Below are 24,356 nucleotides of genomic sequence, written 5' to 3' on the forward strand. Positions count from 1 at the left end.
ATATCACCCCGGAAATGATAAAATTCACGGGGACAGAGGGAATGGATAGCATGAAAGAACTAATAAATGATATCATAAATAGAGCAGAATTACCAAAGGACTGGAAGAAAGACATTATACTACCAATACACAAAAAAGGAGACAAGAGAAACTGTAATAATTACCGAGGTATCACCATATCGAGTATCTCTGGGAAGGTATTCGCAAGAATAATAGAGACAAGAATAAAAACCCAAACAGAAACAACTATGGAAGACACAGAGTGTGGATTCAGGAAGAACAGAAGCACGCAAGACCTAATATTCACATTAAGACAAGTGAGAAGGTAATCAAGAAGAATAGAGAGATACATATGTGCTTCATCGACCTGGAAAAGGCGTTTGACAGAATCCGAAGAAAGGACGTATGGAATACACTACAAGAAAGGGGAGTCGACATACACATAATAGAAGTAATAAAGGATATGTACAAAAATAATACAAACACAATAAGAACCAATAACGAGGAATCCAGAGAATTTACTACAAGTCAAGGCGTCAAACAGGGATACGTGCTGAGTCCACTGTTTTTTTAAGTGGTACTGGATGAAGCGATAAAGAAAGCCAAGAGAAGAATGAGAAAACTAACATTAGGATACTGGCAAATGAAATGGACTCAACTATCAGAGCTACTATTCGCAGAGGACATGGTATTGATAGCAAAAAACAGAGAAGACCTACAGAACAATTTTGAAATCCTAGAAGAAGAACTATCAAACATAAATATGAAAATTAATACAGAGAAAACAAAAACAATGATAATTTCAAATACGAGGAAGACACACGCAATAGAATCAGACGGGAAACAACTAGAGCAAGTGGAATATTTTAAATACCTAGGAGTAATAATCGAAGCAAATGGTAAACAAGACATGGAAATAAACGAGAGAATGGGACGAACAGGAAGCTTATTTAACGCTATGAAAACAACATTTTTGGGGGAAAAAGAGATACCGGAGAAAGTAAAAACGGCAGTCGTTAAATCAGTAGTTAGACCAACAATCATGTATAGCAGCGGGATATGGACATTGACGGGGAGACAAAAATCCAGAATCAATGCTATGGAAATGAGGTTCCTGAGGAAAATAGCAAACAGAAAGAGGACAGACAAAATACGAAACGAAACAATTAGACAAAACCTAAAACTGGAACCAATTAATAAAAAAATAGTGGAGGGACAACTTCGATGGTTCGGGCACGTGTGTAGAATGTCGAACGAGAGGCTTACAAAACGAGTGTTCGAAACTAGAGTGCAGGGGAACCACAAAACAGGAAGACCAAGAGTTATGTGGGTAGATGAAATCAGGAAAGAAGTCGAGAAGAAGGGATTGACATTGGAAAGTGCAAGAAACCTAACGCAAGATCGGAAAGCATGGAGACTACAATGCCAAACTCAACTCCACCAGCCTTACACCTAAAGGTAGAAAGGCTTAGGACTAAGTAAAGTAAAGTACTTTCATTTCGAATGTGTCCAGTTTGTTTTTGGATGTTTCTTTCAGGATCCATGCTTAACTGCAATAGAATGTTATTGGTCGAATTAAAGTTTTATATATTCTCATCTTTGTATATCGTTGGACACTTTTAGACTGAAATGCATGGGAGGGGGCAAAATAAGCTCTGTTTGTCTGCCGTATTTCTCCATCTTCTGATCCATCGGCATATACATAATGTAAACTTTCCAACCGTTTCAATGTCATTTTCATGTATAATGTTTTATGGGACTATATTTCTTCTCGTCTGAGTCATTATTTTTATTTTTTCTGTGTTAATTTCCATACCTAGCATTTTTGTTTGTGCTTTTAACTCTGTGTATGTTTCCTGTGCTCATGTTGATGTTCTACTAATAATATTAATATCATCGACATCAGCGGTCAGTTGAACCGTTCTGTAGGTCAGTAGTTTTTTTCGTCCAGTGTGCATTTGCCTAACCGCATACTCCAGTGCCATGTTAAACAATGTTAGGCTACGGCTCCACGGGCGAGAAATTGACGCTAGCAGTAGCAGTAAAATGAACTTAAGGTTCCGCGGAACGGAATGGGAACAGCCGAACTGAACCGACTACGCACAAGTCCTGTAGTCGGTACAGTTCGGCTATTCCTATTCCGTTCCGTGGAACCTTAAGTTCATTTTACTGCTACTGCTAGCGTCAATTTCTCGCCCGTGGAGCCGTAGCCTTAGGGCCAACCCATCTCCCTGCTTCACTCCCTGCGAGATTTTGAAACAATCTGTCCGGTGGTTTTGTATTCGTACGCATACTTGAGTTTCATCCATTGTGGCTTTAATGAGTCTAATTGAGGCTCTCAGAGCAACAGTGGCCTAACCAACAAAATGAGCATTTTTAGATTAATATAGCAATAAAAGCAGCAACATTAACAAATTTGAACAAATTAAAAATTTAATAAAATTGATCTGGAAGGGTACAATATTTATAACTAAATATTTAAGTTAATAATTATGCTTTATTCTAAATTTCCCATATCCAGAAGTACTAAATCTATCAAAATTCAAGTCTGCTTACTTGGTTGACATATAGGTTTCGGAAAGTCCCAAACGCCGTCGTCACAGTAGAGAATATTACTACCTCCTGGTGGTATTTCATGATAATCGTTGCAATTATAAGTTAAATAGGTACCATTAACTGCTTTATCACAAGGGACTGCTTCGTTATTTATATCTTTACATGTTAACGTGGTAGTTGCCGTTGAATAAAATGGGGGACATTTTTCTAGAAATTAAAAATATAATAGAAATTTATTAAAAATTCTTTATAAAAGGTATATTTATATCAAAACTACCCTCTCGGGTTACATAACACAAAATTTTCGGAATGACAATTCCATCATCAGTGATGTAGGTGGCAACTCTAGTTGATAGAGGTTCCCCTCAGGGCCAGCAATTTACGTAGTTGGGTTTACTGTTAAGTACTACTGCACAAATTAAAATCATTTTTTTATTTTTCATTATATTTTCCCTTATAATAAAGCTTATATTATGAAGAGTAAATAACATCCGCTATGCAGATGACACTGTTTTAATGACTGATTCGAACCATAGTCTCCAGGTACTGTTAAATAGGATTACTGAGAGGTGTGAAAAAATGGGGATGAAGATTAATACTGCGAAAACCAAAGTTATGAAAATATCAAGGAACAAAAATTTACCCCTTCCAATATTGATGTGAACCACCAACAGCTTGAATACGTAAACCAATTTAAATAACTTGGCTGCTGGTTCAGCAATCAACTTGATTATAAACAAGAAGTAAGAGGGTGAACAGAGCTAACCCGACAAGACTTTACAAAAATGAAAAGCTTATTTTGTAACAATAGCGTTAATATGAGCCTTAGATGTTGCTTTCTACATCGCTATGTATGGTCAATATTTTTGTATGGAACGGAGGCCTGGACACTCAACATAACACTGATGAATAAGTTAGAAGCCTTTGTATCTTGGATTTACAAGAGAATCTTGGAAATACCCTGGACAACCCACATCACCAACGAAAATGTTCTGAGGAGAATAGGTACAGATAGGAAGCTGCTGAAGATCATCAAAGTTAGAAAAGTTATCAACCTGGGATACATAATGAGAAACGAAAAATACCGCCACTGATCATCCAGGGTAAGATTGAAGGAAAACGGGTTCCCGGTAGCATCTAAACATTCCGTATATGTATTTGGAACCTAAAAGTTTTCTATTGGTTCGTTGCAGCACGCGGCCATATTTTAACCAATAGGCGACGAGGTTCCAAACGCATATACGGAATGTTATTCGGTGCCAAATTCATATTATACGGAATGTTAAATATTCGTACACCGAAAAAGTTTTTATTAGAGTCTCTTAAAGGAAGATTGATTTTAAAATACTTGTTACTGTCTAATGAAACAAAAATAAAACAATTATAATATTTAGAATGTTATTTGGTGCGAAATTCATATACGGTATGTTAAATATTCGTAGAACAAAAAGACGATTTTTATTAAAGCCAGTTAAAATGAGACTGGTTTTTAATAGTATATTATGCAACGAGCATTTAATGATGGTCATTATGAAGCGAGTATAAGGGATAAAAACGAGCCGTATGCGGCGAGTTTCGTATAGAGTACGAGCTTCACAATGATAATTAAATGCAAGTTGTATACACGATTTTTTCTATGATCGTTCACAAAAAAATATATTCACATTTATTAATTTTGTAACGCAAACAAATTAAGTAGTTTGTCAGTCTGACAGTTTTGTTTATATATTGAGACATTTCAAAGCGTATATATTTGACTCGCCATTGGTTACTGCTCGTGTGCCACCTTTATCGCAAATGTCATATCGCGATTCTATTGGTTAAAAATCTGTATTTTATTGAAAATCTGCATCATAATGAAGTTCATTATGATACAGGTAGTGACATCATAATTGATATATTATAGTATGAAAATACAAAAATTATTGTTAATGTATTATTAAAGATCCATAAGGAAAAAGGTTTTTCTGTAGTTGGCTGTATACCATATAATACAAAAAAACGAATAAAGTCCTTTATAAAAGATCTATATTTAAAATCCCCAAAAAGGGCCACATCACAGAACTAGTTTTCGATTGGTTAACCAATCATCATCAGTGCTTTCCTAAAATGAATATAACCTTATAAAATGCTGCAAAGGTTTTAAAATTTTGACTACGGTTAAAAAAAGTTGTACGTTATACTCACGTGATCTTACATGCTAACTATTTATATATTTGTAATATTATATTTTGGTGGTTAGCTTGGTAAGGTCACGTAAGTATAACCTACAACTTTTTTTAAAGGTAGTCAAAATTTTAAAACCTTTGCATCATTTTATCAGGTTATATTCATTTTAGGAAATCACTGATGATGATTGGTCAACCAATCGAAAACTAGTTCTGTGATGTAGCCCTTTTTAGGGATTTTCAATATAGACTTTTTATAAAGGACTTTATTCTTTTTTGTATTATATGGTATACAGCCAACTACAGGAAAACATTTTTCCTTGTGGATCTTTAATAATACATTAACAATAACTTTTCTATTCTCATACTATAATATATATATATATATATATATATATATATATATATATATATATATATATATATATATATATATATTGTTATATTTCTATTTGATATGAAAATTAAATTTTGATAATTATAAACAAAATTCACTTTAATATAAAATATTTTTAATTTTCTCAACCTCGGGCATATAAATTTAGAACAACCTGTATACAACAAATTGTTATATTTAATTTTAAGAAGTGATTAGAATAAGCGTACGAAACTCGGAACAATGTGCTTAGATAAACAAAGTGAATGACGCGTACCATTATCGTTCTTCTCGGAATGTCGATCATTAGCCTATGCTAAATAAAACTCAGTGAAATAGATGATAGTTCATTATCGTTTTTCGCGGAAGGTTTCGATCATTAGCCTATGCTAAATAAGACTCATTTGAAAGAGAGAATAGGTCATTAAAATTTGTAAATAGTTAGAAAGTATTTTAGAATGGGAATTAAATATTTTCTTTTGAAATCCATTAAGCATATTTAGAAAGATTAAAAATTGGTTTTGAGGAATATTACGAATGAGAGTTGGTGGTGGAAGATTGATTTGTGAATCTGGAAGGGATATTTAGAAAGTAGGGGAATGGATGAGAAAGTGAGATCAGAATGTTTTGAGCTGTCGAGAAGTGAAGTCGAGTAGTAGACGGTAGTGTTCGAGGAGTGAGAAAGCCGGTGTAGTTCCGTGAGTGTGGAGTATCTATCGTGGAACGAGAAGTAGGCCAGGTCGAGAGTAAAAGAACCTCCTTGAGCCCAGAGTGTCCCGGTAGCTGATAGCAGTTTCGAAAAGGGTAGAACACAGCATCACGACAAAAGCAGGAACGAGAGCTATTCGAGCTAGTTTTTCAAAGGAGAACATCACTGGAACCCAGGACGAGGTTTGATCGCAGCCAAGGATAGCAGGAAAGGGTCTTGTGTGAGGACATTTTCAGTTCACCAGGAAAAGGTCAGTCTCATTTGTTTGGACATAAATGTATGGGTTTTTCGTATTAAATTCCACATAAAAAATTGAATAACATAATCAATAATATCAGAAAAGCTTCATCAAACTTAAATAGAGTTGTTCCTAATAACTCCTAATAGTTAAATGTTAATAAAAACTTTCAATTGAAAACCAAAAGGAAATAAGATTCCCATTTGTAAATGTTATGTTTAAGAATAATAAGAAATAGCAAATATTAAGCATTGATTGCCTTTTAAATAAAATAAAAAATATTTTGATTATAATTGTGACCCATATGTGTATTTTTTTTACTCTTTTCTTTTCTATCCCGATTAGGAACCATTAAGAAATATTTAGAAGCCACGGAAGTAAGTAATTAATTTATAATTCGCCCTGAGATTGAAAACATATTGATATGTGATCTGGTTAATTAATTGGATTAGTATTAATACATTGATTAAATTAAGTAACATATAAGAATATTATCTCATATCAATAATCAAGATCACATCAACTGTCGTCCAACGTGGAAAGCATTGTAAAGTATTTCTAGTGGCAAATTTGAAGGATAGAAAGAGTAAAGCCGGTATTTGAAAATTTATATGCCTGTGGTAAAAAGTGAGATACTTACATTTGATAACATAAAATTTTAGATCTCTTTAGGTACAAATTTTACATAACTGATTTAATATTTTATTTTACGATATTTACATTTGATATATTTATTGACAATTTATAATATTTGGGTGAGAAAAAGTCGTCTTGGTAACATACTAGTAAAATTTCATATTTGGCGGGGACAGTACTTCTTGAAAACAAATGTCTGTGACAAGAAGCCAAAGCAAGGACAACAAAAAACAAAAAGAACATTCAGACCAAGAAGATATTTTAGACAAGACAATCATGGCATCAGAACAGCAAGAATTATCAGGAATAGATAAACTATTACAACTGATGCAACTCCAGTCACAAAAAATGGATGAAGCAAAAAGGACAATGGATAAAAATCAGGAGGAAACAAAACTAGCAATGGATGAAGCAAAAAGGACAATGGATAAAAATCAAAATGAAACACAACAAAAAATGGATGAAACACAACAAAAATTGGATCAAAAAATGGATGAAACACAAAAAAAAATGAAACAAGCAATAGAAGAGAACAACAAGAAAATGGAGGAACGCATAGGAAAGTATGAAAAGGAAGTAAAAGGATTTTTGACAATGATCAAGAACGATATGGGACAACAAGAGACAGAGATTAAAGAAATCAAAAGCAAAATAAAGGAGATAACGAATTGCCAGAAAAAAGAAATGGAAAGTTTGGAAAACAAGTTGCAAAACGCTATTCAAGCAGACATAGAAGAAGTGGAAAGAAAGATTGCGGAAATCAATACGCAACAGAATGTCGGAGAAAGAAGAGAAATGGTTATACATAGCACAGATGACGTGAAGATAAGGTTTGGCGGGGATGTAAGAAGATTACACCCAGTGCCGTTCATAAATAGCCTGAAAAAGAAAATACAGCACATCGGAAATTTCGAAACAGCAAAAGAAACTATCAGAAACCATCTCAAATATGAAGCAAGCCTATGGTTCGATAGCAAAGAAGAAGAATTCGGCAATTGGCAACAATTTGAACAAAAATTTTTGAATTATTTCTGGGGAAAAGTCCAACAATTGGAAATTAACAAGGAATTGCAAAATGGGAAATACAATAATAGGATGGGTGTATCAGAAAGGACATATGCTTTGCAAATTTACAATAATGCAAAACATTTACAATATAATTACTCATCGGAACAATTAGTCGAACTGATTGCAAGACATTTCGAGGAAACGCTGGAAGACCATATCACATTGCAAAATTACAAAGACATAGATAGTTTATGCCAATTCCTACAAATAAGAGAATCACGTCTAAGAGAAAGAAAATCAAGAAGGTCGCGAGAAGATTACAGGCCCCGAGAAACACAAGATTACAGAGATAGAAATCAAAATAGGAGGGACTATACAAGACGAGATTTTAATCCCAGAAGGGAAAACGAAAATAGAGACAACGGAAGAGGAAATTATGAACAAAGAAATAGGCAATGGAATGAGGACAGAAATCGAGAATACCAGAATAGAAACACCACACGCTCAAATCAAGAAAACAGAAATAATGGTAGACAAAATGAACAGGTATATCGAGAAAACCGAAACAGATCCGACAGACCAAGAGAAAATAGAAGAGAAGTAAATAATACCCAGACAGATGAATATGACGGAGAGAGACATTATGACGAAAATATAAACAACGATGAGCAACCGGCGTTTTTTCACGACGGCGCTCACTAAAAACCAAAAAGCAAACAGGAATCTTTTGTCACCCCAAGGAGTTTATTAAATTGGCAGGAAACAACGAAAAGAAAAATGGAATTAATTTAAAATTTGTGGATGGATTTATCAACGAGAAACCAATTAAAATTATGATAGACACTGGATCTGAAATAACATTGGTCAACAGAAAACTAATAGAAGAAGTTAACTTAACAAATTTAATTTATAAAATACCTAGGGTAAATTTAGTGGGCGCAAACAAACGGACATTGGCAACTATAAATGAAGGCATACGAGTAATGGTACGACTGGGCAAGAATATGTATGCACTACAATGTGTAATAATGCCAAACATGTCACATGACATGATAGTAGGAGTGGACGAATTGGCAGAAAAACATGTAGTGATAGATTTTAAAAATAATACGATGAAACTAACAGAAGAAAAAGAAAAAGAACAGGACAAGGAACATGAGAAACAAAATACGGACGAATCAGGTAAAGAACAAACAGTGGAAATGAATTTGGCAGCGAAGCAAGGACAAAGAAGAAAAAGGAGAAAAGGTCAGAAAAAGATAAAAGAAAATGAAACCTGTGGCTCCTCAAAAGAAGAGTTGAGCCCAGAAGAAGAAAATTTGAGAGTATCAGAAACAAAGGAAACCTGGGATTCCTCAAAAGAAGAGACGGGCTCAGGAGAAGAAGAAATAAAGCTAAAAAATGAAAGTGAAAAGAATATGATTGAAACAGTGGTATTTGAAGAGGAGGTATATGCAAACGAGGATGCAGAATGCACGGTAAACTTGTGTGAAGAATCTGAGAAAAAAGACAGAAAATTGATATGTGGAGAAGGGAAAGAAAAAGAATTGCGGTTGATGTTAAGAAACTACGAAAATTTGATCAATGAGGAAAACAGAGTGGCTAAAAAGTACGAACATTCATTTGAGGTGAAAAACTTGGGAAATTTTCGATCAAAGACTTACCCGATTCCATACAAGTATCGACAAGAGGTGAAAGAAGAAATAAATAAAATGTTGGAAGATCAAATCATCGAAAGATGTGATTCACCGTATGTTAACCCGATTGTGATAGTAAAAAAAAGCAGTGGAGAATTGAGATTATGTTTAGATGCCAGGAATATCAACCAGCACACAGTATCACAATATGAATCACCTCTAAACATCGAGGCCATTTTTGGAAGAATCACCGGGTCACACATATTTTCGAAAATTGACTTAAAACACAGTTTTTGGTTGATACCGTTAGCTGAAAAGTGTAGAAACTACACCGCTTTTTCTGTTGATGGTATTGTCTACCGGTTTAAGGTAGTGCCGTTTGGATTGCAGAGTGCTTGTGCTGCACTCGTCCGAGCTCTACATACCATTTTGAATCGCCACGAAGATTTCATAGTTCATTATATCGATGATTTATTAATTTTTTCACAAGATACTCAGAGTCATATGAAACACATAGAAATCATTCTGGAAGAATTGGACACAGCGGGATTGAAATTAAACATTGAAAAATGTCAATTTTTTCAAAAAGAAGTCATTTATTTGGGTTTTCAATTGGACACCAAAACAGTAAGATTATCCGAAGACAGAGTCAAGCTCATAGATGAATACCCAAGACCAACGAATTTGAAAACATTGAGAGGTTTTCTTGGCACGATTAATTATTTTAAAAAACTGATTCCCGATTTGAGCCAAAAGGAAATCCCTCTGATAAAGTTGCTTAAAAAAGGAATAAAATGGAATTGGAAAGAAGAACAGGAGGAAGCTTTCGAAACATTAAAACGAGAATTCGCAAAAGGAACGAAAATATACCACCCCATTTACAATTTACCTTTTATACTCCGAACTGATGCGTCCATACAAAAATTTGCAGGAGTTCTGTCTCAAATACAAAACGACCAAGAAGTGCCGATATGTTTTATATCTCGAGTGACTAAAACACATGAGAGAAAATATAGTGTTACAGAATTGGAGTTTGCCAGTGTACTATATTGCGTAAACAAATTGAGGTTTTACTTATTGGGAGCAAAATTCACAATCGAAACAGACCATGCAGCTTTAGTACATATCATGAAGAATAGATTAGTAAATAATAGAATACATAGAGGCATTCTATTATTACAGGAGTATGATTTTGAGTTCCGATATATAAAAGGAAAAGACAACATAATAGCCGACGCTCTAACACGGGATGAGGACACCGGAAAAAAGGAAAACAATTACTCTACAGGTGGGACTAAATAGATTAATACAAGAAGAAGGGATATATTCGTTAAATGAGATAAGGACAAACCAAGAAGACCTAGAGGAAAGAGAGAAAAGAAGAGCGGAAATAGAAAATGACATATATTTTAAGAGAATAGACGGAAAGGAACTATATTTAGTGACACAGACATTGGCCGAAAAGATAATAAAGAAATTACATGAGGACAATGGGCATATCGGTAGCAGAAAAGTTTGGCTCGTTTTTAGGGAAAATTACATCAGCCGACAGGATTACCGCATTGCAAAGGAAATTACCCAGAAGTGCGATGTATGTCAAAAATATAAGAGTCGGAATTTCAAAAACGAAAATGTTGCCAAAAATATTGAAGCCCGAAACAAACTAGACATTGTAGCAATAGATATGTTAAGCGATCTAATTATGACCACTAAAAGGAACAAACATATTCTGGTAATGGTGGATGTGTTTTCAAAATACGTAAAATTATATAGTTGCCGCACCACAAAGGGGCAGGAAATATTAAGAAAAATCGACAATTTTATAGCCATAGTAGGAACACCAAAAAAGATTCTACTGGACAATGCAACGTATTTCCGAAATGATCGTTTCAAGGGACAACTTCGAGAACGAGGAATAGAGACAAATTTTGTCAGCATCAGGCATCCACAGAGTAATCCTTCGGAACGATTCATACAGGAAGTGACGAAATTTCTTCGCATTGCAACAGATGGTCAACATCGCCACTGGGACAGGAAAATGGCGGAAATAGAAAGGTATCTAAATACAATTCCGAGCACAGTAACAAAAGAGACCCCAGAATACATCATGAAGGGTGTACTGCCGATAAGGCCATGGGAAGACCAAGAGCCAAAAGAATATCAACAGGTGATTGAAACCGTACAGAGAAGATTACGGCGAAGCAACGAAAAATATATCCAAAGACAGGAACAAAATAGAAAAAGAAGACCAGTGACTTTCCAAAAGGGTGAAAAAGTACTCGTGAGGGCATTACGAGTATCAAATCTTCCTGGGGGCATTTGCGCAAAGTTGATGCCTGTTTTCGAAGGCCCGTACATCGTGAATAATGAAAATGGGATAAATAGTTATGAGTTGAGGCACAGGAACTCGGAAAAGATCCAAAGAATTTATAATATTCACGATGTATACAAATATCACGAATAAAAGACAGAATTACATGAAGTAGATAGTAAGTTAGGATATAAGACGTAGATTAAAGTAAGGAAATATACAGGGAGTTGGTTTTGCCTCGAGAAAATTTATTTAAAAATGCAGATAAATTTTATCGAATACAAGGCGGGGATTTGTTATATTTCTATTTGATATGAAAATTAAATTTTGATAATTATAAACAAAATTCACTTTAATATAAAATATTTTTAATTTTCTCAACCTCGGGCATATAAATTTAGAACAACCTGTATACAACAAATTGTTATATTTAATTTTAAGAAGTGATTAGAATAAGCGTACGAAACTCGGAACAATGTGCTTAGATAAACAAAGTGAATGACGCGTACCATTATCGTTCTTCTCGGAAGGTCGATCATTAGCCTATGCTAAATAAAACTCAGTGAAATAGATGATAGTTCATTATCGTTTTTCGCGGAAGGTTTCGATCATTAGCCTATGCTAAATAAGACTCATTTGAAAGAGAGAATAGGTCATTAAAATTTGTAAATAGTTAGAAAGTATTTTAGAATGGGAATTAAATATTTTCTTTTGAAATCCATTAAGCATATTTAGAAAGATTAAAAATTGGTTTTGAGGAATATTACGAATGAGAGTTGGTGGTGGAAGATTGATTTGTGAATCTGGAAGGGATATTTAGAAAGTAGGGGAATGGATGAGAAAGTGAGATCAGAATGTTTTGAGCTGTCGAGAAGTGAAGTCGAGTAGTAGACGGTAGTGTTCGAGGAGTGAGAAAGCCGGTGTAGTTCCGTGAGTGTGGAGTATCTATCGTGGAACGAGAAGTAGGCCAGGTCGAGAGTAAAAGAACCTCCTTGAGCCCAGAGTGTCCCGGTAGCTGATAGCAGTTTCGAAAAGGGTAGAACACAGCATCACGACAAAAGCAGGAACGAGAGCTATTCGAGCTAGTTTTTCAAAGGAGAACATCACTGGAACCCAGGACGAGGTTTGATCGCAGCCAAGGATAGCAGGAAAGGGTCTTGTGTGAGGACATTTTCAGTTCACCAGGAAAAGGTCAGTCTCATTTGTTTGGACATAAATGTATGGGTTTTTCGTATTAAATTCCACATAAAAAATTGAATAACATAATCAATAATATCAGAAAAGCTTCATCAAACTTAAATAGAGTTGTTCCTAATAACTCCTAATAGTTAAATGTTAATAAAAACTTTCAATTGAAAACCAAAAGGAAATAAGATTCCCATTTGTAAATGTTATGTTTAAGAATAATAAGAAATAGCAAATATTAAGCATTGATTGCCTTTTAAATAAAATAAAAAATATTTTGATTATAATTGTGACCCATATGTGTATTTTTTTTACTCTTTTCTTTTCTATCCCGATTAGGAACCATTAAGAAATATTTAGAAGCCACGGAAGTAAGTAATTAATTTATAATTCGCCCTGAGATTGAAAACATATTGATATGTGATCTGGTTAATTAATTGGATTAGTATTAATACATTGATTAAATTAAGTAACATATAAGAATATTATCTCATATCAATAATCAAGATCACATCAATATATATATATATATATATATATATATATATATATATATATATATATATATATATATATTATATATATATATATATATATGAAACTTAAAGCTAAAATCAATATCAACAAAAGAATTAATATTAAAATTAAACTCACCAGGCTTCCGGGTTGAACCGCGTCGTTGGTTTCTAGGCCGAGCTTTCGACGTCCTCTTCAGGGCTTCCGGGGTCTCAGTCTCCTGAGGCTCCAGACACTACACTCACTACTCACTACTTCACTACTCACTGCAATACTGTTGTTGCTGACGCTGGGGCGGTCATTTATACCGTGGACTGATGTGACTGACGTGGCTGTCGATGACGTGGCGGAGTGGGAATTAGCGCGAAGACTATTTGGAGTGGCGCGAAGATTTTTGACGGCTGGAATTGTATTTGTAGATGGAGCGGACGATGTTTTCTTTAGGAGGGGTCTCCAAGTCGAAGGTAAACGGATGCCGTCATCTCTTTTATTGAGACAACTTGGCCGTTTTTCGATTTCTATGGCTTCTCGGATAATCCTTTGTTTATAGAAGCGGATGGGGGCTATGGTTCTGGAGTTTTCAAAGTCAATTTTGTGACCTGTATGAAGATGGTGTTGGCCTAGGGCTGAAACTGAATCGGAATTGCGAACAGATATGGAATGTTCATAAATCCTATTTTGGATTCTACGATTGGTTTGTCCTATGTAAGATCGGGGGCAGTCTGCACAAGGAATTTCATAAACTCCGTGTTGTTCATTTGGAATGTTGTCTTTGACGGATCGGACAAGAGATGAAAGTTTTTGTTGGGGGGTAAATACTGTTTTTATTCCTCGTGGTTTAAGAATTCTGTCGATTTTGTCAGTAACACCTTTGATATAGGGAAGAAAAGCTTTCGTATGATCAGGATCTAACTCTTTGGGTTGTGATTGAGCGGGAGATTGAAGTTTATGGATGCTCCTATCGATGTGATTTTCGCGGTAACCGTTTTGGATGAGGGCTTGTTTTAAAGAAGAGAGTTCAGTAGATCTACTTGCATCATCGGAAAGACGGATTGATCTGGAGACAAGAGTATTAATGACTGAATTAATTTGAGAAGGTGGGTGATGAGAGTTGCCATGCAAGTAGCGGTTGGTATGGGTGGGTTTTCGATAAACAGAGTGATGAAAACCTTGTGATTGGTTCTTCTTAATAAGAACGTCGAGAAACGGTAAGGATGAGTTAGTCTCCATCTCCATCGTGAACTGGATACTGGGATGTATACCATTCAGATGGGTCTGAAAAGACGCTAAAGCATCCCTGCCGTGGGGCCAAATGACGAATGTATCGTCAATATATCGTAGCCAACATGTGGGTTTGAGCGTAGATGTGGATAGTGCTCGGGTCTCAAAATCTTCCATAAAGATATTAGCAATTACTGGAGAGAGTGGTGAGCCCATTGGGGCACCATTTATTTGTCTGTAGAATTGATTTTGGAAGATGAAATAAGTGTTGGACATGCAATGTTTAATGAGAGATAAGTGGTCTTGCTGGATACTGTGTTTCGTTTCCAGAATATTTAGGGTGTCATCTATAGGAATGTTAGTAAAAAGTGAAACGATGTCGAAACTTACTAGAATGTCTGAGGGTGAGATAGGATATTGTTTGAGAAGTTCGATGAAAAAATCAATTCTACAGACAAATAAATGGTGCCCCAATGGGCTCACCACTCTCTCCAGTAATTGCTAATATCTTTATGGAAGATTTTGAGACCCGAGCACTATCCACATCTACGCTCAAACCCACATGTTGGCTACGATATGTTGACGATACATTCGTCATTTGGCCCCACGGCAGGGATGCTTTAGCGTCTTTTCAGACCCATCTGAATGGTATACATCCCAGTATCCAGTTCACGATGGAGATGGAGACTAACTCATCCTTACCGTTTCTCGACGTTCTTATTAAGAAGAACCAATCACAAGGTTTTCATCACTCTGTTTATCGAAAACCCACCCATACCAACCGCTACTTGCATGGCAACTCTCATCACCCACCTTCTCAAATTAATTCAGTCATTAATACTCTTGTCTCCAGATCAATCCGTCTTTCCGATGATGCAAGTAGATCTACTGAACTCTCTTCTTTAAAACAAGCCCTCATCCAAAACGGTTACCGCGAAAATCACATCGATAGGAGCATCCATAAACTTCAATCTCCCGCTCAATCACAACCCAAAGAGTTAGATCCTGATCATACGAAAGCTTTTCTTCCCTATATCAAAGGTGTTACTGACAAAATCGACAGAATTCTTAAACCACGAGGAATAAAAACAGTATTTACCCCCCAACAAAAACTTTCATCTCTTGTCCGATCCGTCAAAGACAACATTCCAAATGAACAACACGGAGTTTATGAAATTCCTTGTGCAGACTGCCCCCGATCTTACATAGGACAAACCAATCGTAGAATCCAAAATAGGATTTATGAACATTCCATATCTGTTCGCAATTCCGATTCAGTTTCAGCCCTAGGCCAACACCATCTTCATACAGGTCACAAAATTGACTTTGAAAACTCCAGAACCATAGCCCCCATCCGCTTCTATAAACAAAGGATTATCTGAGAAGCCATAGAAATCGAAAAACGGCCAAGTTGTCTCAATAAAAGAGATGACGGCATCCGTTTACCTTCGACTTGGAGACCCCTCCTAAAGAAAACATCGTCCGCTCCATCTACAAATACAATTCCAGCCGTCAAAAATCTTCGCGCCACTCCAAATAGTCTTCGCGCTAATTCCCACTCCGCCACGTCATCGACAGCCACGTCAGTCACATCAGTCCACGGTATAAATGACCGCCCCAGCGTCAGCAACAACAGTATTGCAGTGAGTAGTGAAGTAGTGAGTAGTGAGTGTAGTGTCTGGAGCCTCAGGAGACTGAGACCCCGGAAGCCCTGAAGATGACGTCAGAGAGGACATCGAAAGCTCGGCCTAGAAACCAACGACGCGGTTCAACCCGGAAGCCTGGTGAGTTTAATTTTAATATTAATTCTTTTGTTGATATTGATTTTAGCTTTAAGTTTCATTGTATTAACCGCGGAAACCTTTCCGAACATATATATATATATATATATATATATATATATATATATATATATATATATATATATATCAATTATGATGTCACTACGTGTATCATAATGAACTTCATTATGATACAGATTTTCATTAGGATTCAGATTTGCGATAAAGGTGGCACACGCGCAGTAACCAATGGCGAATCAAATACATACTCTTTGACAGTTCTCAATATGTAAACAAACTGTCAGACTGACAAACTACTTAATTTGTTTGCGTTACAAAATTAATAAATTTGAATATATTTTTTGTAAACGATCATAGAAAAAATCGTGTATACAATTTGCATTTCATTATCATTATGAAGCTCGTACTCTATACGAAACTCGCCGCATACGGCTCGTTTTTTATCCCTCATACTCGCTTCATAATGACCATCATTAAATGCTCTTTGCATAATATACTATTAAAAACCAGTCTCATTTTAATTGGCTTTAATAAAAATCGTCTTTTTGTTCTACGAATATTTAACATACCGTATATGAATTTCGCACCAAATAACATTCCAAATACTATAATTGTTTTATTTTTATTTAATAATACAGTAACAAGTATTTTAAAATTAATCTCCTTTTAACAGACTCTAATAAGAACTTATCTTTTTCGGTGTAAGAATATTTAACATTCCGTATATGAATTTGGCACCGAATAACATTCCGTATATGCGTTTGGAACCTCGCCGCCTATTGGTTAAAATATGACCGCGTGCTGCAACGAACCAATAGAAAACTCCTAGGTTCCAAATACATATTTATACGGAATGTTTAGATACGTCCCGGTAGGGGCCAGATTTCATGGCTTAGAAATATCATAGACTGGACCGGCTTTGATTCAACATCTTTGTTTAGAGCCGCATTGGACAGAGACAAATTTGCCAGAAAGAATACAAAGGGAACAGAAAATGGGAAGAAAAAAGAGGTTTTCTTGGTGACAGATTTTGAACAAACAATATTTTACTTGACTCTCAGTCAAATTGTAGAAAAATAACAGCCAGAAATCTCAATAACTTATTTGTCAATTTATAAGAGGCCTACGGCACGTAGTCTGTTATCAATGTTTGTCTGTCTATCTGTCTATCTGTTTGTTGTCAATAAATGTTTTGAAATGCTAAACGAAAGTGACCTTAGTAGAATCACACAAAGACACACTACACACACTAGTGACAAAGTTGAAAGAGAGAGAAACAATTATTACAAAAAACTTACTTTTGCACGTTGGCAATTTTTTTTCATTCCAGTAGCTATCACAAATTTGTAAGCGAATATCAGGGTATAATTGGTAACCTTCATGACATTCTAATCTTATTATTGAGTTAAAGTCTACTTTATCACCTGGTTTAACATCTACTTCAGTTACTAGCCACCTTCCATTCTCCAATTGTGGCGGAAGAGTACATTCCAAACTAAAAAGCGAATATAATTGAATATTAAATTTTATTTTAAAGCTCCTAATACTTATACAGTTATTAGAAGAAGAAAAGACGAAGAAGTGGGGACTAATTTTATTTGGTTGCTGTTTTCATAAATCCACGAGGAAAATAAACTTCCTGTAGCTGGCTGTATACCGTAAATCACAAAAATAGCAAGTTTTTTGTAAAAGGTATATATTAAAATACCCTAAATAAGGGTCACAATATAAAACGTTTTCGGATTAAGGAATCCATCATCAGTGTTTAAAAGCCCTAAAATTAAGTATAACCTAATTAATTTAGAGAAAAGTTAAAAAAAATGACAGGAGTTTTAAAAACAATAGGCCATAATTACAAAAATTGCATGCCTCAGCCACCAAAAGGTATTGGGTAAAAACCCTTTAAATGTAAATGATGTGGTTGTTTTACATATTTATATAAAGATCATCTGATCTTAAAGATATGCCTGGATGTTACCCAGGGCAACACACAACTCTTCCCACGTGGTTGGAATTTTTTTTTTGATCACATATTTGGAAACATCACATATGGGATTTCAATGGCCAACTGACAACTGAATTCAAAAGCAACCCAAAATGACATTAAGAATAACATTTCGAACATCTTTAATTCTAATATGTATATGTAAATTGGATACTGTTTTTTTTATCTTAAACATTCAAAATAATCTTTAAAGGTTTTTCGATTTACCTGCTTTGCCGCCGCTTTCTGATGGTAGACCTTGTAGAATTGGGAAAACTTTCTAATGTTGCAGTAGTTAAACCTAAAAATATATTATTGTTAGATACACCCGATATTTACCGCACGATACAGCGAGGATTCCTCCAATGTTGAGGAATTCCAGAATTGGACTTTAAAAAAATGTAAAATTGATAAAATATACTAAATGTTATGGTGAAAATGGAAAAACAAATACAGGGTGTTTCATTAATAATTGTCCATATAGTAACTGGAGAAACCTTAGCACAAAATACGAAGATTGCACCTAAAACACTTAAATAAAATGTGGTTCCTTGCTGAGTTACAGGGTGTTTTATCTAAAAAGTTAAAAATTATTTTTGCTCAACATTTTAAAACTATTTGACGTATCCTTTTCATACTTAGCAGAAAGTGCGACTACTATACACCCTACTAAATTATGATAAACAAACGTTTCTACCTACTACCAGAGGCGTACGACAGGGGATAGTGAATGGATGACCCTTCTCAAATTCTACGCCACTGGAGGCATTACTATTTTAGTACCATTTTTAGATTCTCCAATACCGTAAGATGGGGTTACTTTGATCAAAATTAATCTTTCATCGCACCTAGCAATCATAAAGTTATGATTTGCTTTTTGAAAAAAATATATTTAAATCGGTTTTTACTTAGCTATTACACTATATAAAAATATTCTCAAAAAATAAAATATTTTAATAGAAAAAAAAAGATAAATGCCTGATCAAAGTTACACTTCAAGTGGGGTTACTTTGATCACACATACAATTTACCTGATATTTATATTGTAACCCCTAAAATTCAAAAACAAAATATTAGAAAAAGTGTTGTTATGTTTGCTGATAATTATAAACAAAAATAGGTGAAAATTCAAGGCTAGGTATTAAATATATACAAAAATTTAACATTTCTTCAAGGCTTTAATTAAACACGAAAGTTTTTACACATAAAACTAATCAAAGACAGAATTTGCAAAAGTATGTCGACCTCTGTGTATTATAGGCTGACTCAATTTTAAAATGATATTATGTAAGGGTACTTCACAAATATCATTAACATGTGGAAAAATAAAAGTAGTATTTTTTTCACCATATGGCCTCATACAATTTATTAGATATGACTGTTTTGCTTTATCTGCTTCCAATATTTGAGCTACAAATTTTTTAATTTTCTCAGTTTTTAACTGTTTGTCATAAACAAACTGCACCACAACGAAACAATCTTTTTCGAGATTATCAACATAGGTTTTATAAAAGGAGAGTTTTTTATTGGTCCCATACCAGAACATTCACCAATATCATTTGATATATTTGAACTTTCGTTCTTTCCATGATGTTTTGTACTACCAGTCTCTTTCTCATCAGAAATTAATTCATCAGTTTCAGATTCTAGTTTGTCATGATCGGACTCTTGTGCGTCGTGAATGCTAGAATTTTCACTATCACTGCTCTCAATTGTGGCTATGCTCTTACCCGGATCAACATTTAATCGTTTCTTTCTTAGCGGTTTGGACGTATTGTTGTCGTTATTGCCAAACCTTTTTTCTTTTAGGAAATTCGTTAGAACACTTTCTACATTTTGCACAATTTCACCGTCGTTTTCATTTGAAGGTAATTTATTTAATACTTCACATTTATTAAGGGGATATATACCTGTAGCAGCAAAACTGTTTATTAAATTTCGCCGTACCGCAGATTCTTCTTTATCACCTGGACGTGGCTCACTTGACCTGTGTTTGGATGGTTGAAACTTTGATTTATCCATCTGATCTAAACACTGTCTTAAAAGGATAGGAAAACGATCTTTAGGCACAGTAGTTAGACGTAAATTTTGTAGTTTCCAAGTTGTTAGTGTAGCACGCCATGCGCTCTTCATGGGTCTAAAAAATCCGACATCTAGGGGTTGGCACAGATGAGTCGAATTTGGCACTAAGCAAACGAAACTGATGTTGTTCTCATTGCATGTTTTTATTACATCCCCATCTAGGTGTGAAGAAAGGTTATCTCCTAAGAGTACTTTTCTGCCTTGTAATCTTTTGGCATGCGGTAAAAAGGAAGTCATAAACCAGTCGCGAAAAGTGACTGTATCTATCCAACCGCTAAATGTTCTATTGTATCTACTGCCTCTCGAACAACATGGTTGATCGCAACAAGGTGCTCCAACAGGACCATTTTCTTTCCACGTGTCGTAAAGATGGGTACTTTTATAGATAATGTAAGGAGGTAATAGTATTCCACTAGCAGAACCACAAATCATTATACTAGTTGCCGTCTTGGAATGATTACATATTTTTTCGGGGTATTTTACCCCTCGTCTGTATATTCCCCATTTCTTTCCTGGGTCGTCAGATACATTGGACTCATCATAATTAAATATGTTTTCAGGTGGTACATCTTTTAAAGTATTTGATAAGTTTGCAAAATAAGCCTCAATCGTTTCTCTGGAAATTTTACTTCGTACTTGTTTAATGTTTGTGGATAAACGTTGGCCAAATGAATTTTTGTGTCGTATTAATAGACTAAGGGCCCAATCTTTTCCCGGCATGTTATTGACAAACTTATTGACGACCCTTCCTTGACGTTCCAAATAACATTTGGCCATCATTCTTATATCGAGTAAAGTTTGCGGAAAACCCCAATCTGCACACTTAGCCGCTGCTGCTAAAATAGCTTTTTCTTCAACATGACTGAAAACCGGCTGAGCTCCTGGATTTTTAATATGTGCCCCTTTGAATTTGTTACGAAGTGTTCCAAACGGAATTTTATACGTTGCTGAAGCTCCTCTTAAGGTAAGACTTCCAGTAACGATGTCATTAAGTGCTCGTTCTACCGTTTCTTCATCGTAATTTTTGTAAGGCCTACTGCCAAGACGTTTTGTGTACGTACGCACCATATTTCTGAAAAAGAAAATGTACACTAGTAGACTATTTTATACGCTGGGGTTACTTTGATCACTGATTAAAGAAGCCCCACCTCTCCGATCAAAGTTACCCCGCGACACAATATTAAAAATAAGAACATGGTAAAATACAGTACGTTAAAATTTGAGGTTAAACCTACATCATGAAAGTACCTATATTAACATAACGAAATGATTTTGTTACCTAAATAACATGCCTATAGCTTACCATAGAAGTAATTTTGGTGCTAAAATATGCACAAATTATTGTTTCTTACAATAATACTTACATGTATGTATATTTGCCAGAGAACACGTGAAACACGACTCACAATGGTTAACAATAACATTCCACTGTTGCCACGTATAAAAATTACAGAGAAATATTCGATCAGTTTCGATTGAAATGAAATACATTTTAGGCGGGAAGTTATGATTAAAGTAGCCCCCGGGGATTAAAGTAGCCCCATCTTACGGTACTTTCTACGTAAATAATATACTCCTCATTGGTAACGATAAAGTCATTAGTTTTCGAGATATTTGAAGTTAAATATGAAACGTCACAGTTATTTTGATTAATTTTTTATATGATTCATATGATTAAAATTTAAAAATTGTTTGTACCTAGTACTTTAAAACTATTTGGCATATCCTTATCATACTTGGCAGAAGGTGTAGGTACTGTACACCCTACTAAATTAAGATAAATAAACGTTTCTATCTACTACCAGAGGCGTACGACAGGGGATAGTGGCTGGTTGACCCTTCCCAAATACTACGCCACTGACGAAATTGCTATTTTAGTGTAATTTTTTAATTTTTCAATACTTTTTATGTAAATAATATACTCTTCATTCGTAACGATAAAACGATTAGTTGTCGAGATATTTGAAATTAAAAATGACGCGACACAATACATTAATCAAAATATGTAACCGTGTCGTTTCATTTTTAACTTCAAAGATCTCGAATACTAATGATTTTATCGTTACGAATAAAGAGTATACTATTTTCATAGAAAGTATTGAAGAATCCAAAAATTGAACTAAAATAGCAATTCCGCCAGTGCCGTAGAATTTGAAAAGGGTCAACCATTCACTTTCCCCAATCGTACGCCTCTGGTAATAGACAGAAACGTTTGTTTAACATTACTTAGTAGTTTGTACAGTACCTATACTTCCTGCCACGTATGAAAGTGATACGTCGAATAGTTTTAAAATGCTGAGCAAAAATAGTTTTTAAATTTTTCAAATAAATCAGAAAGGAACCACATTTTATTTAAGTGTTTTAGGTCAAATCTTCGTATTTTGTGCTAAGGTTTCTCCAGTTACTATATGGAAAATTATTAATGAAACACCCTGTATATTGATGATATACACCCTGATACTGGGGGACATGAAAGGAGCCTCCACGTAGATTGTGATCACTTGTGAATACAATCGGGCGTCCCCTGGAAACGAGTAATGTCGGCTAATCCTTTCAACACCGGTGCACCAACAACACAGATGCAATCAAAATCAAAACGGTCTTTATCAAGGCCATTTTTGATGACGACCTCAATTAATATTGAAGGACTATCAGCAGATAAAGAAGACCTATTGTCTAATATGTGCAGAGAACATGGTGTCGATGTTCTACTGGTTCAAGAAACCCATAGAGGTACTGCAAGCCGCAAACCAAGGATTCGTGGTATGAAGCTCATACTGGAGAGACCACACGACCAATATGGTAGCGCAGTCTTCGTCAGACCAGATATCGACGTAGCATCCACATCTCTAACAGATCAAAATGACATCGAGATCCTCACAGTGGAGATAAACTCCTGTACAGTAACGTCAATCTACAAACCACCAAACGCTGACTTTGCTTTTGAGGAACCGAATAACTTTCAATCACAGCAAATCAAATTCGTACTGGGTGATTTCAACTGTCACAGTGTCGCGTGGGGTTACAACGAAACAGATTCCAATGGCGAAGAACTAGAAAAATGGGCTGAAGGCATGAACCTAAAACTTATTCACGATCCAAAGCAGCCTGCGTCGTTCAACAGCGGAAGATGGCGCAGAGGTTACAACCCAGACAATATATTTGTCAGCGACAGAATTGGAGACCAGGTGACAAAAATCGTTGGAAGCGGCCTCCCAAAGACACAGCACAGACCAATAATTTGTCTTTCCAACGCGGCAATCAGATACGAAATTGTTCCTTTCAAGAGAAGGTTCAACTTTACTAAAGCAAAATGGGAAAAATTCTCTGAAACATTGGATCAAGAAGTTTCCCAGCTAGAACCTTGCCCTGATTCATACGATAAATTTGTAGAAATCGTAAAGCAAATATCACGGAAATTTATCCCTAGAGGTTGTCGAACTGAGTACATAGCGGGGCTCAGTGAAGAATCTAAACCCCTACTTAAAAGATACGAACAGCTATATGAAGAAGACCCTTTCTCGGAAGCGACAATACAGGCTGGGGAGGAAATGTTACATGCGATATCCGCCAACAGAACGGAAAGGTGGTGCAAGCTGGTCACGAGTCTGGACATGAAACAAAACAGCAGACGTGCCTGGAAGCTGATTCGGAATCTTGGCAACGATCCCGCTGCTCCGGCAGTCAACATGACAGAAGTCACACCCGATCAGATAGCCCATCATCTTCTAATGAACGGTAAGACGACATCAAGAAAGAACAAGGTGAGAGCTCAACGGAATATCGACGAAGAAAGAGATGTTCTAGGTACCTCTTTTTGTCTAGAGGAGATGAGAGGCGCGATCCATCAAATGAAAGATAATAAAGCGACTGGCCTGGACGACATACGAACAGAGCAAATAAAGAACTTTGGACTAAAAACCGTAG

General features: G+C 35.4%; 1 protein-coding gene across 3 annotated transcripts in view; it reads right to left on the reverse strand.

Annotated features, from left to right (window-relative positions):
* Positions 1-24,356, reverse strand: part of LOC126891729 (uncharacterized) — a 196,920-nt gene that overhangs the window by 155,165 nt on the left and 17,399 nt on the right. For all 3 annotated transcript variants that reach the window (XR_007700525.1, XM_050661005.1, XM_050661004.1), the window contains exons 2-4: positions 18,576-18,648; positions 17,662-17,858; positions 2,557-2,763 (exon numbers count right to left, since the gene is read on the reverse strand). Coding sequence is in view for 2 of the 3 variants with exons in the window: in XM_050661005.1 (XP_050516962.1) it covers positions 2,557-2,763; positions 17,662-17,858; positions 18,576-18,648 (477 nt within the window). In the remaining variant the exon portion in view is untranslated. The remainder of the gene's footprint in view (positions 1-2,556; positions 2,764-17,661; positions 17,859-18,575; positions 18,649-24,356) is intronic.

This window comes from Diabrotica virgifera, chromosome 9 (genome assembly GCF_917563875.1).
Source record: "Diabrotica virgifera virgifera chromosome 9, PGI_DIABVI_V3a".
NCBI classification, from domain to species: Eukaryota; Metazoa; Arthropoda; class Insecta; order Coleoptera; family Chrysomelidae; genus Diabrotica; species Diabrotica virgifera.